The 14,473-nt window shown below is 40.4% G+C and overlaps 1 protein-coding gene across 8 annotated transcripts in view; it reads left to right on the top strand.

Moving 5' to 3' along the window:
- The window catches only part of agap1 (ArfGAP with GTPase domain, ankyrin repeat and PH domain 1), a 766,011-nt gene that overhangs the window by 577,923 nt on the left and 173,615 nt on the right, over positions 1 to 14,473 (top strand). For 5 of the 8 annotated variants that reach the window (XM_043693251.2, XM_043693245.2, XM_087988861.1 and 2 more), the window contains exon 12: positions 14,222 to 14,383. The exons of the other annotated variants lie outside the window; for them this stretch is intronic. In XM_043693251.2, the coding sequence (XP_043549186.1) occupies positions 14,222 to 14,383 (162 nt within the window). The remainder of the gene's footprint in view (positions 1 to 14,221; positions 14,384 to 14,473) is intronic. 8 annotated transcript variants of the gene reach the window in all.

Genomic DNA, 14,473 nt, shown 5'->3' with positions numbered 1-14,473 from the left:
CAAGGTCCTTTCTGAAAGAAGGAACCCCAGACAATGCAGCACTCCCTCCGATCTACATGAGAGTATCATATACATTATGTGTTCACGACTCCAAAATTGGACCCAAAGCTATAACTTTCTGACTCAAAGGCAAGAGTGATACCTACTAAGCTACATCAGATTCCTGTGATCACGAGCTAATGTGTGCTGGTTTGAACAATTCTATTACACAGATCTGACATATATTCCTTGCGAACCACTGAACCTTTGTCATAATTTGATGCTTCTGTCCTACTGATGCTTAAAAGTTTGAAGCTTTCTGAGATATCCTTCAGTATTATGTATGCCATGTATTTAGTGGATGATTTAGATTAGATTAGATTCCCTACAGTGTGGAAACAGGCCCTTTGGCCCAACTAGTCCACACTAACCCTCCGAAGAACAACCCACCCAGATCCATCTCCCTCTGACTAATGCGTCTAATACTATGAACAATTTAACATGGCCAATTCACCTGACCTGCACATCTTTGGACTGTGGGAGGAAACTGGAGCACCCTGAGGAAACCCATGCAGACACGGGGAGAGTGTGCAAACTCCACATAGACAGTCGCCCAAGGCTGGAATCGAACCTGGGACCCTGGCACCGTGAGGCAGCAGTGCTAACCACTGTGCCACCCCATTTATTTCAGACGTTCTCACTGGTTCATAATCTTGCTCACTTACCGTTACTGCCAGAATCCCACCAATAATACTTGGCAAGAATTATTTGGTTAGAAGCAGGGAAACATTTTTAACAAGTTCATTGGAAGGTCACCTATCCAGTAGAGGTTTAATTGGATTGGCCTGCTCGTATATGACAGAAGAGAATTGAAATTGGTTAGTTATTGAAAACTTTTAATTGGAAGTTTGTACAAAGATGGTGCGTCTGTGGAACTCGCTAAGTTATATGTCCAATATGTAGGAAAAGGCAAAAACTGTTGTAACATGATTGTAACACAAAATATTTATTATGCTCTCACTGTGATGTTGCTGATGATACCTCACCCTCTTCACTGACATATTAAATACAGGTGTTTTTTTTTTAAGGATGTTAACTGTACTACATTTTATTGGTTTGTTTATTAATCATGAAGCAGTCAGTCTTCTCAAGAACAAATCTGCCTCCTTGCCCATCAGTTGACCTTTCCCCTCAGTGTATATTGTCTGACTAGAATTATGTTTTCCTCTCTTTTTTTCCATTATTGTTAGTGCAGCTCATTCTTAGTATACTGCATAGAAACAGCAAATGATTATTAACTAGAGCTTCAGTTGATAATGATAGATCTGTACCTCCTATACCTAATTATGTAGCGCCTTTCCTCATTTAAGTTTCACTTTTCTGTGTTTAGGATCATGTTTTTTATTTGTTATTGGTTATCTCTGATTTCTAAGTAATCCTGTGTTGCCTATAGAGTTTGAGATGTGCATTCAACCCCAAAGGAAAGGGGATCCTTGGGCTAGTCATAGAACAGTCTTAGAATCTCTACAATGTGAAAGCAGACTATTTGGCCCATTGAGTCCACGCCGACCCTCAGAAGAGCATCCCAACCAGACCCACTCCCTACCTTGTAACCTTGCACTTGCATTGCTAATCCACCTAACTTTCACATCCTTGGATACTATGGGGAATTTGGCATGGCCAATCCATGTAACCTGCATATCTTTGAACTGTGGGAGGAAGCCAGAGCACCCAAAGGAAACCCACGCAGGCACGGGGAGAATGTGCAAACTCCATACTGAATCAAACCAGATCCCTGGCACTGTGAGTCAGCAATGCTAACTGCTAAGCCACAGTGGCACTCTATATTACAAGATAGGAGCAGGTGTACGTGCGTGTGGCTTAGCAGCTAATTTTTAACTCTACACTTAGTATATAATGTGGTTCCCTTTTCATAAATTAGGTGATAAAGTATAGTGGTCATTAGAGTGATTAAACTTCATCATCCAAAGTGAACCCTTGTGATTTTTATATTATAGAATATTCCAAGGACTTCCTCTAATGCACTCTGCGCAGATTTTGCTGGAGCAGGGTATCTTCGCTGGTTAGATTTTTTTTGAGCTGTAATTCATTAGAAATGTGAGCTGCTAATGGCACAGAGTGCGTAATGTGGCATATGGGATCTTAGTAAATGGCAGAACCGACACACACTCTCCTTAATCAATAAGATTCAAGGATTGGGAAAGAAATCCACTGAATTAGATTCAAGTTAAGCACAGAAAGGGAAACATTGGACTCGGTGAGAGACAAAAAAGGGCAGAAAGGAAAGTTTAAAAAATTGAATAATCAGTATAAAGAGTATCAATTAGACTATAACTTCAACAATTTAGTTTCTGAAGTAAGGAAACCCCACAATTTCAGCACCAGAAAATTTGAATGCTATTTTAGGACCTTAAATTTCATTGTTAAAGGGTCCTTACACCATTAAATACTGACCCTAACCTGTGTTCCCTCTAGTTTTATTTTCTGCATGGATTTCTGAGATCTATGCACCACAGCAATTTACAGAACCAGAAGTCAATACTATGGTCTGTGTCAGCATACCAATTGCACAGCCATGCAGCTTAAAGGGAGTATTGGCCCTAACTTTCTGGTGTGACCCGAATTTGCTTTTGCAGGAATTTCTGGAAACTCAAGCAACTCTGAAGACAAGCTGCTAATTTCACAAAGCCACCTTTCAGAGAAGTATAAATTGGCCAATAGTTGTGACAATTTGCCGCTCATATTGTCTCCCACCACAATATACTGTAACGTACACACCAATAAGTCACACACATTAACCAAGCAAACTCTGAACGACTATCACTACTACATTCTGTATGACTTCAGTGACAAAAACAAATCATTGCTTATCTCTCCATGCAATGATTGGTGGATGACTTTGAATATGAGCATTGTGTTGGGAAGGGAAGGCTGGTTAGAAGTGGGTTATTGATGGTGACTAATTACATGTAAGCAAAACTGTATAGATATGTCATGTTTTTTATTCTGGCTGTGCATGTTCATTTTGAGGTTAAGTACCCTAGCTGCTGACTTTGTCTCACTGGCATGTGGCATAGATCTTCAGTTATGCTGTCCTGATCTTGCTGTGTGCTTTCACACTGCTTGACCAGGGAGAAAAAAGGTTTTACAAGAAATAAAATGAGTGTAATAGCCTTGTAACTGGAACAGGCAATTCTCTGATGAGAAATAATGGGTGTTGTTTTTACTAGCGTAGTCGCTGCTGAAGGTAGAAATATGTATATTATTAATGTATAATTGAGACTTTCACTGTCCTAAAGTAATTTTATTTGAATACAAATACAGATTTATATACTTGTGAAAAGCGTTTATATTCCACCTCAAGATAATTTACTGCAAAAACTGACTACAAGTATTTTGGCTTCCGCTTATCAGGAAGTTAGAGTTGCTTTTCATTATTGTGAATAAAACAGGCACAAATGTCATAACAAATTGTCTCAGGGGAGTGAAGGGTCTTGCGTTTCTTTACTGATGTTTGAGTGTGGTGTCAGTCATGTACGCATTGCACTCTGACCTTTTAGAGTGAGTTAATGGCCATTTCATTATAACGGACTGATAAGCACCATAAACCAGCTGCTGGCAGATGAAGCCGGCACCCAACAACTGACTGAAACGTAGGCTAGAAAGAGTGCGGAGGTGATCATGGCAGTCTGAGGGTCATACCTGATAACAAGATGAATATGATGTGACTTCCAGGCAAGCCATTGTTCAGTTCTGGCTCGGAAGCCAGTTTTATGGAGATACTGGCTGATGGCTAGAAACGTTATTCACAAATAGTGTCTCTTCTATTTGAGTAGCTAGAGAGGTGGCATTGAGTAAATTAATGTCCTTTTAATTCTGACAGTGCCTTCATATCACAGCTATGCCTTTTCTCTTATTACAACTGTTTTCCACTACTTTGTTCCTGTTCGCCCTACATACACAGAAATGTGGGGAATGTCAGCAGAGCAACAACAACTAGAAAACAGTTGTTTCTATTAGTACCTACCCTCAGAAAAACACAGGAAATACAACAAAGTTTTAAGTACTTCTATTGCTAACTGCTCCATATTCTCATTGCTTTGCCACTGTTTCTCTATCTTTGTGTTTTTTTCCTTCTGTTGTTCCCCCCCTTCTCCCCTTAGTGCCATTTCCTCCGTTATCCTGGTGGTGTTGGCTTATTGAAAATAAACTTGAACATGAAGCTGCCTAGTAGGCACTGGGGAGTTGACCAACAGTTACATCATTTTTAAAAATTCTACCCTACATGTTATGCTAGCTCATGTGGGCGGCACGGTGGCACAGTGGTTAGCACTGCTGCCTCGCAGCGCCAGAGACCCGGGTTCATTTCCCGACTCAGGCGACTGACTGTGTGGAGTTTGCACGTTCTCCCCATGTCTGCGTGGGTTTCCTCCGGGGGCTCCGGTTTCCTCCCACAGTCCAAAGATGTGCAAGTCAGGTGAATTGGCCATGCTAAATTGCCCGTAGTGTTAGGTAAAGGGGTAAATGTAGGGGTATGGGTGGGTTATGCTTCGGCGGGTCGGTGTGGACTTGTTGGGCCGAAGGGCCTGTTTCCACACTGTAAGTAATCTAATCTAATCTAATCTAATCTAATCTATATGTCCAAGCAAATTATTAGTATCTTTTTATAGCAAAGTACTACTATTTTATTAGATATGGAGTTTGTGACGGTCTGGGAATTTAATGCTTATATGTGCAGTAGAGGAGCTTCATCATAGCTGACAACACTATAATATATTGTAACATGTGAAGAAACAGTAACATTGCTTTGACAGCATACAGAGATACAAGCCTTCAGCTCCAACTTATATCGGCATCATACTGACATGTCACAGTACCACACATTGCAATTGCGAAAACTTCTAATGCTGTTCAGTTCAGTGGAATATGTGGCCTTTCCTCCCATAGAACCAGCTACTGTAAGAGAAAGGGTGAGGTGTCACATCAGAACAATTTTTCTAGATTAATTAAAATATTTTCCTTCACACTTATGGCTGTTAGCTTTGGGCAATGAAGTCTTAACCTAATCCCAATGGAGGAGAGTCAATTGGCCAAACTATGATCCAAATCTATTAATTGCCCAATCAACTCTGATTCTACCAAGTCACAAACATAGGTAAGGAAGATGGACCATGCTGGTATAATGGAGTGGGCCAGAATAGCTCTTCCTTCCGATGGTGCCGAACACTTCCACTATACTTTAAAATCTTGAAACTCCTACATCCTTGCAGGTCACTATACCTTATGCTGCTGCTTAACACAACCCTGTTATCACCAGTATTCTCATTGATTAGTCTTATGCTTCACAAATTCGATTTGGTCATGTTGATGGAATAATGTAGAAAACAACTTCTTCATATGACTGTTGCCCATATTATAAATAGATAGCCCAGAAAGTTTCCTGCTCTCAGAGGTGCTGTGTTTCAGATGTGATGTTAAACTGAGAGCCACTCAGGTAAGTATAAAAGTTCCCAGGGAACAGTTTCACAGAAGCATAGGGAAATTCTCCTTGGCCAGTATTTTATCCATAAACAACCAACACTCAAACCAATAATCTGGCCATTTTCACACTGGTGTTTGTGGGAACTTGCTGTGCGCAAATTGGCTGCCATGTTTATCCCCATTACAATGACTGCACTTCTGAAAGTAGTGCATTGCCTGCAAAGATTTTTGGGACAGCTAAGGCCCCAAAAATAGCCACATAAATCAAAGTTGTTTTAAAAATCACAGACATGGAGGAAGCATTTGCACTCCAGGAACTGAAGTTAAGATTAAAGTTTTTACTCAACATTCTGAACAAATAAGTTGTTTGTTGCACTGCTGTTGAAGCTCTGAATTCTGGAGTACTCTGTTAACTGAAGAGAGGTCAAGAGCAACATGAGCTGACTCTTATTGAACTAATTCTGCTCAAAAGACGGACATACTGTTTAGCATTGAGTATGCCCACTTGCCAGAGAATATGCTCCTTATTTTTAAACTGTGTACCATAGGTCCAGTCTCTCCCTTAATGTGAACATCTCTGTTTCCAACTCGTCAAGTCCCCACAGAATCATACACATTTCATTGAGATCACCTCCCATTCATCTAAATGCATTCATGCTGGCCCAATCTATTCATCATTTCCCCACTCCAGGAAACAATGCAGTAAACTATCTCTGAATTGCTTCCAATATAAAGGATTTATAAAAAAAGCCATAGCATAGAAACAGGCAACTGAACCCCTCAAATCTCTGCCAGTGTTTTCTCCATGAATGACCTATTTGAATCCCCTTTCCTGCTCAACCTCAACTATTCCAAAATTTATCTTCAAATAACTACCTAATTCCCTTCCAAAAGAATTGAGGGACTTCTCTCGCACTTCACCCCAGAGGCGTTCTCCATAAAAACTTCCACCTCATTCCAAAGGCATATCTTTTCTCCACCAATTCTTTTTGTGATAATTTAAAATTTCTGGACTCTAATTATCATAGGAATTTGGAAAATAGGAACAAGTAGAGGCCATTGTGCCCTTCAAGCTTGTGCCACCATTCAATATGGTCATGGCCAATCATCCAACTCAGTACCCTGTTCCCACTTTCCCCCCATATTCTTTGATTCCTTTAGCCCTATGAACTATAACTAACTATAACGCTATGAAGTCATCAATGTTTTGGCCTCAACTGCTTTCTGTGGCAGAGAATTCCATCGGCTCATAGCTCTCTATGTGAAGAAATCTCATCTCAGTCCTAAATGGTCGACCCCATATCCTTAAACTGTGACCACTGGTTCTGGATCCCAGCTCATCAGGAACATCCTTCCATATATTTCCTCTATCTAGTTCTGTTAGAAGTTATAACTTTCTGGAATCCCTTTCATTCTTCAAAACGCTAGTGATTCCTGGGAAGGTGGGACTGACATATGAAGAGAGACTGGATTAGTTAGGACTCTGAGTGGTAGACTTTTGTTGCATTTCCTCCATTGCCAGCGCATCCATCCTTAAAAAGAAGACTAAAATTGCACACAGTATTCCAGTTATGATCTCACCAAGGCCCTGTCAATTTCAGCAAGACACCCCTGCTCCTATATTTAAATATTCTCGTTATGAAGGCCATTTGCTTCTTCATTGCTATTAAATCATCTCAGTGATCTGCTGGAAAAAATCTACCTCCATCTCAATTACCTTTTCACTACTGCTCATTTTCGTCAGGATCTCCTACAGGTTACTATATTTTTCCAATATGGTCAATAGAACCCCACTGTCAGATTTATTTTTTGCTCCAGTTATGTCTTGTCCCAGAAAGCAATTATGGGACTATCTGCTGTATTTTACTCAACTTCCCTTAATGATGTTCCCCAGAATACTCCAACTAGGTCTAGTACAAACCTCCTTTTCTTTATAACTTGTGCCACTAACTAGAAAATGTAAGAATTCTACATGTTATAATATAGTACTTAAGACACAGAGATGGACTATTCAGTCCAGTAGGTCGGTGTTCGTGTTTCAATCTCTCATAAGCCTCTTCAAACTTCATCTTACCCTGTATTTCTCCATCATGTTTGTGCAGGTTCAATTTAATTCGATCTAGACAATAATTTAATCAATTACTTGATATGTTCCACATTTTAGCAACCCTCTAGGTAAAGGTTTTTTTCCCCAAAAACCCTGTTATATTTATAAATCTCATCTTTGAATCTACTTTCTATTCAAAGTTTGTGAAAAGATTTGTAGCTCGGGTGCTCGTTGTTGTGGTTCTGTTCGCTGAGCTGGGAATTTGTGTTTCAGACGTTTCGTCCCCTGTCTAGGTGACATCCTCAGTGCTTGGGAGCCTCCTGTGAAGTGCTTCTGTGATGTTTCCTCCGGCATTTATAGTGATTTGTATCTGCCGCTTCTGGTTGACAACTGGAAGCGGCAGATACAAATCACTATAAATGCTGGAGGAAACATCACAGAAGCGCTTCACAGGAGGCTCCCAAGCACTGAGGATGTCACCTAGACAGGGGACGAAACGTCTGCAACACAAATTCCCAGTTCGGCGAACAGAACCACAACTACTTTCTATTCCGCTTTCCTAGCTATGGTAACTTCTACGAGTATAAAATAAAAGCAAAACACTGTGAATGCTGGGAAATGTAACAAAAATAAGAAACACTTGAGAAAGTCAGCAGGTCTGACAGCATCTGTGAAGAAAGAAATAATGTTAATATTTTATCCAAAGAAGAGCCATATTGAACTCAAAAGGTTAACTCAGTTTCTCTGCCAAACCTGATGAGTTTTTCCTGTGATTTCTATTTAAGTTATGTCATCCTCTTTATGTGTACCCTATCGAACCCCTTCATTATTATAAGAGCTTCTCCCTCTATGTTCTGTTAACATTTTCACAGCAGTATCTACTAGCATCGTAAAGCCAGCAAATTGCCAACACAGCATTTTTTTTCCATTAATGTTAAAGTATGTCTTATCCTTTTCCACATCCATCTCTTCTTTGTCCCTCCACTCCAGAATGTACTATTCATGCTGATGTGTGATTTCTATGGACTTCAGCTACCTCCTTGGATGAAATGTCTGGGCTTCTTATTTGAGCTTAGTAAGTGAGTCAAGGAGCGCTGAGCACTGCTGGGTGCTCTCAGATGAAAGCAACATGTGCAATTTTGTTCAGGGCTCATTGGAATCCTAATCCAGATGCGTTGAATCTTAACTGTAGCACTCCCTTTTTAATGGGTCATGGATTGAACCAAGTATAAGCCAGTGTTGCACCAGTCCAACTATTAACCCAGTGATTAGAAGTCAACTGTATAATTTTGATCAATGAGATTGTGGCGTTTGATTATACCTAGTTGTTCTGACCACAGACTCAGCATTGGCATTGGCAATCAAGTCTAAAAATAGTTCAGGAACAGGTTTCTTGAATAGCTAGAATCTGACTCTCATCCAGCACACAATTGATCAAAACCACGAGAGTAAGATACTGATCTGTTGTGTGCAGTAGTGCATATAAATGATATATTTGTGAGCCTGAGTCCCTCCTGCTATAGGTTTTGTGATCAACCCCACCACCACCACCCCAGGATTATTTGTTTGTTTGGGGTGCAGAGGGGGTGATGTTTAGTCGCTGTGCAGGCGTACTCCTGGTCTACTGCAAATTAAAATCCATTTGCAAACAGCAGAGTGCTCCCCTGTGTAGGTACCAATCGTAGTTGATGCGAATGGGTCGGCACATCATTAGCCGCCTGCTGTCATTTAACCCTTTCTAGTCCTTTGCTCAGCTGCTGGAGAAACAAAGAGCAAGAAAAATGAAGGTGCAGTCAGCCAGCTTGGAATTGCAGGAGGAGATTAATGCACTGAATGAAATCTCTACATAACTATACACAGAAACTGAATGTTAGAATTCTTCGGTTTCAGCCTGGGTTTCTTATACACAAGACATTTGCATTTCTGTAGCATCCTCATTGTAATAAGATATTCCAAGGTGCCTGGCAGGAATATAAATCAGATGTAAATTTATATCAAGCCATATATTTAGGCATTAGGTTACCAAAATTTTACATCAATAAATTAGGTTTTACAGAATGTCTTAAAGGAGGAGAACGATAACTCAGGGGCTGGTAGGGCTAGACAAGCTGTTGTAGGCCAATTAGCACGTTCGGAGTAATGGTTCAAGCTTTAGTCAGCTGATCTTAGTGAAAATCACAATGATGACAGTGAAATCAGTATCACTACTGCTGATAGAGACTCCACATTGGTTTCCGATTCTCATCCAGAAACTAGTGAATTTTATGTTTCTGGCATCAAGTAAAAACAGGATATGGATTGTGAACAATGCATGTGGTTCATTAAAACAGTTCCTGCAAAAGCAAATAGGCACATGGACAGTATGAGCAGAGCAATTTGTGCTGGGAACTGCAATCAGCAAAAAAATAGAGAAGAGAATGAGGGAAATGTGCACATCAACCTGTGATTTGATCAGTAGCATACTTTGTAGAAAAGCTATAAAAGCATCATACTTGTAACAAAGCTGGCAGCTTCTTTCAGTTTTGTAAAGGTAATTAATATCAATAAATTGTAATTTAATTCACTAATTCTTTCTTTAGGTTCTTTCTATAACCCTGCTTTCTCTCAATGCACTTCAATGTTTTTTTCACCTGTTCTACACACACAAAAACATGAATTCACTTCCAAGTCTGCTGAGAAGTTTAGAGCGAATTGGATAAAATGGCCACTGTTAAATGTTCACATTTAAAGCTGAGATCTAATTAATCACGTTGAGGAAACCAGTGAACTGCGTGAGTGGATTTGTTGCAGTGTTCTTAATCAGTGTGTGGTAAATAATCCATAAATCTGATTTGGTTTCCTGTCTGCATCCCGATTTGCAATGAAGTCTCTCCACAAGGAAATAAAATGTTCCAATATTAGAGCTACATATTCTTCTCTGGAAGGACTTCTGTCTGAAGAGAATGGAAAAGCTGAGAAATTTGAGGAAAAATTTAGCAGGCGTATTCAAAATTATAAGAGATTTTGGAATGTACAGTGGCACACTGCTGACAAGAGGGTTGGTAAAGAGAAGATAAAGATTTCTGATAATTGGAGCCCAGGACAGAAGGTAGGGGACAGATGTTTTGTTTGTTCTTAGGACATCACCATCACTGGCTCAGCCAGCACTTATTGCCCATCCCTAATTGCCTTTGAGAAGTTGGTGGTGAGCTGCATCCCTGAACTGTTTTGAAGAATCGTTAAGTTATAGCAAGATGGCAATAATGGAAGCTTCCTTTGGAATTTTGAAGTGGAGTAAGATTTCCAGCTGGCTGTGCTTGATTTGGATCAAACTGAATTGATTTAGGTCACTGTGGGCCTCCCATTCCACCAAACCACAAACCAATTTAGATGCAGAGACAGATAATTCTGTGCTGTTCTGGGAATGTTTCAGCTCAAGGCCAAAGGTCTTGGAATATGACATTTCAAACACATTTGAGAAGCCTGAGTAAATGTGATGTTCAATGTCAAAGAATTTAATGGCAACAGGCTGTACAAACCACGAGGTTCACTCAACCAGTCAGAGTTGTTGCATACTCCGGCCACTTCCATGTCTGTCTGCTGTATATTCTCTCCATCTCCCTGTGGATCACAGGACTATCAGCGACCATGTTGTTCTACAGCATTTGTTTTCCCCCAGGGAGACCAAATCTGGTTGTGATTGCATCTATGTTATCAACAGGAGGCACTCTATATTTGGCTACCTCTTCTATTGGCATTAAAAATTATTAGATCAAATACTTGGCACTTTGACATCTGTCTCTTTCCGTCTCTAAGTTTCTGTGTCTTTGTTTGTATATCTCCTATCTCCCTCTTATCCTTTTCATTTCATTTTCCTCTCCTAAAGGTCCTCAGCTTAATATTTTTATCTGTGCAAGAAGAGTATTACAGGCAACCCAACAGATGTTTGGATAAGCTTGAGAAATCTTTTGCCAATATTATTAAATATCAGTTAATATTCCCCAAACTGTCTCTTGCCCTGTAAAATTAATAAATCTATACTGTCTGTAATGGTTTTTCTTCATCACAGTGCTTGTATTTGCATAGAGTGGACTGTTCCAAAGTACTTTGTTGGAAAAACTGCAAGCCATAGAGTAAAACATTAGAACAGTGTTTGGTCAAAGAGGTAGGTTCTAAGAAGTATCTTAAAGAGAAAAAAGAGCTTAGAATCTTCACCGGTGAAAGCCAGGTCAACCAATTGTAGGGCAATTAAAATCAAATGTGCAAGAGGCCAAATTGAAGGAAGTGCTAGAGGATGTTACTACAATGGCAAAGGGCAAGGACAGCGGAAAGGAAGAGCATAGAATGATTTGAAACCAAGTTTGAGAATATTACTGCAAGGTGGTGTATTTGAAAGGAAACAGTTGTATAGTTGGGATAATTCTTACAGACAGAACAGAGGTTTTCCACAAAGCATTCACTCAGTGTAGAACACACCACATTGTGAGCAGCTAATTCAGTAGACTAAATTTGAAAGACTTACAAACAGATCACTGTTTCACTTGGAAGGTGTATTTGGAGCCTTTGACAATAAGGAAGGAAAAGGACAACTGTTTCACTTCCATTATTGTGTGGGAAGTGCATAGATGAGGGGGTTGAAGAGGTGTTACAGTGATCCAGAGTGGACTAGGCTGTTGACAGAGGGAATTGGCAGATATGATATATTGCTAGAGATCACAGAAATGGTGGCCCTTTGAATTCAGAGGCTGTGGGTGTTGAAAGTAAGGGCAAGGGATACTCTATCATTGTTCTGAGAGGGAAGGCAAAAGAGTGAGGGTAGAAATGCAAGAGATAGGTCAGGCACAGCTGTGGACCTGTCAAACAGAGTTGCTGAGGGTTGAGGAAACTGTGCAAGATGATTCTGTCGGAATCAATATAATGAAGACCGAGAAACTGGGAGAGTGGAATGGAGTCCATACAAGAAGATGTTGTGAGAAGGTGTAAAGGAGATAACTGGGAGTCAGTAGGTTTGTAATGGATATTGATTAGATTAGATTAGATTAGATTACTTACAATGTGGAAACAGGCCCTTCGGCCCAATATTTATTAATATTGGTGGGCAACCTATATCTAGAAATGGAAACTGAAGTCATGGGAGTAAAGGGAAGAGTCAGAAGTGGACAAAATACATGTGAAGATGGGTGAAAATTGAAAGCAGAGCTGAATTCCAGACAAGAGCAGAAAGCTGCACCAAAGATATCAGGCATAACTGAGATCCATGCAAAGGGAGATACATAGCTTTTACTTGGAGAAAGTGACATGAAAAAGCAAGAATTGTTCAACATGGGAATGAGTTCGGCCCTGCTGTGGAGAGTGATAGTGGATGGGGATTTTTCACGCCTGCTTTTGAGGAAAAAGCAGAGAGCCTTTAGATCATCCTGATGGAGTATGAATGTGTAGAGGAATTGCACGGTTCCTGGTGAAGAGAGAGCTAGAAGCAGGAAACTGAAAATATAGAACCAACATAAAACATCAGAAGGATCCCAAATTTAAGTGGGAAAAGATTGAACGAGGTGAGGAAAAAAATACCCATCAAGATGGGAAGGAGTAAGTTCAGGTTGGACAGGAACAGCCTGAAACAATGAGGCTCTCGGCAATCTAGTTAGTGAATTTTGGGAAGGAGGTGAAGAAGTGGACAGTATGGGCTTGGGGCCTATAAGTGAGAAGCTATGGAGAGAGATCTCCAGAGGTGAGATTAATGACAGTATCGGAAACAGCAGCTTGATGTTGAGGTTTTTTTAGTGCAAGATGGTATATTAAAATAGCCAATGACTGGAAGGTAACATTTCTATACGAAGCCTGCTGCTGTGCTCCAACAAAACCGGTACCAGCTGGAGGCACAGTATCTTGTTTTCCACTTGAGCATTTTATAGCCTTCAGGACTCGACACTGAATTCAACAGCTTGAATGCAAGAATACTACTGTCCTTCATTTTAAGTCCTGACCCCATCTTGTTGGGCTTGCATGAGTCTGCTCTCAGCAGAGCTGACCTATTATCGTTGTGAGGATGGGTCACCAGACCTGAAACATTAACAGTGATTTCTCATTATGGACACTGTCAGACCTGCTGAGCTGTTCTAGTAATTTCTGTTTTTATTTCTGACCTGTTATCTGCTAATAACCTGTCATTAACCCCTATTCTGCATCAAAAACTCTACTATCATTTGCACTGCATTTGCCTTTTCCTCTGGAGATTTTTGCCACCTGTTCTATTTGCTCTTTATTAGAAGCATAAAAATAATTCTCTAACTCTCTTCAGTTCCAAAGAGTTACATTGGACTCAAAACATTAACTCCATTTCTGTCTCAACAGATGCTGCCAGACCTATTGAGTTTCTCCAGCACCTCATTTGAGAATATTAACATTGTAAAATTGTTGGGGAACCAGGAGCCAGTATAGGTATTAATCCAAAGCAGTGATGAGTGAAGTGTTGGTTGTTGTTGGTTGGAGTGGATTCGTTGTTGGTTACGATATGGCAGTAGAGTTATAGATAAGCCTGAACTTGACAGAGGATAAAGGCTCAGCCTATCTCTACTATTCCATCTACTCCCCCATTGAGCATTATGCATCGTTTCAGAAGTGTATCAGTACAACAGCATCTGAGAGAACAAGGTGCACAATATACAAGGCAATTCTTCCATTAAGGCACTTAGCTCATTTTCTTTCCAACCTCAGGTAATGTGACTCCTACAGGCTCAGCTACACAGATGGCGAGTGGCATCAGCCTGGTCTCCTTCAACAGCCGTCCTGAGGGCATGCACCAACGCTCATACTCCGTGTCCAGTGCTGACCAGTGGAGTGAAGCCACGGTCATCGCCAACTCTGGCATCAGTAGTGGTAAGTCACACAATATGGTTTAGAAGACACAGGAAATGCTGGAGAAAGTTAACAGGTCTGTCAGCATGTATAGGAGAGAGAAACCGTTCA

This window comes from Chiloscyllium plagiosum, unplaced genomic scaffold, assembly GCF_037043375.1.
Source record: "Chiloscyllium plagiosum isolate Xiang-an unplaced genomic scaffold, Cpla_swu_hap1 HiC_scaffold_7, whole genome shotgun sequence".
NCBI lineage: Eukaryota > Metazoa > Chordata > Chondrichthyes > Orectolobiformes > Hemiscylliidae > Chiloscyllium > Chiloscyllium plagiosum.
This window is presented reverse-complemented; position numbering and strand designations above follow the sequence as displayed.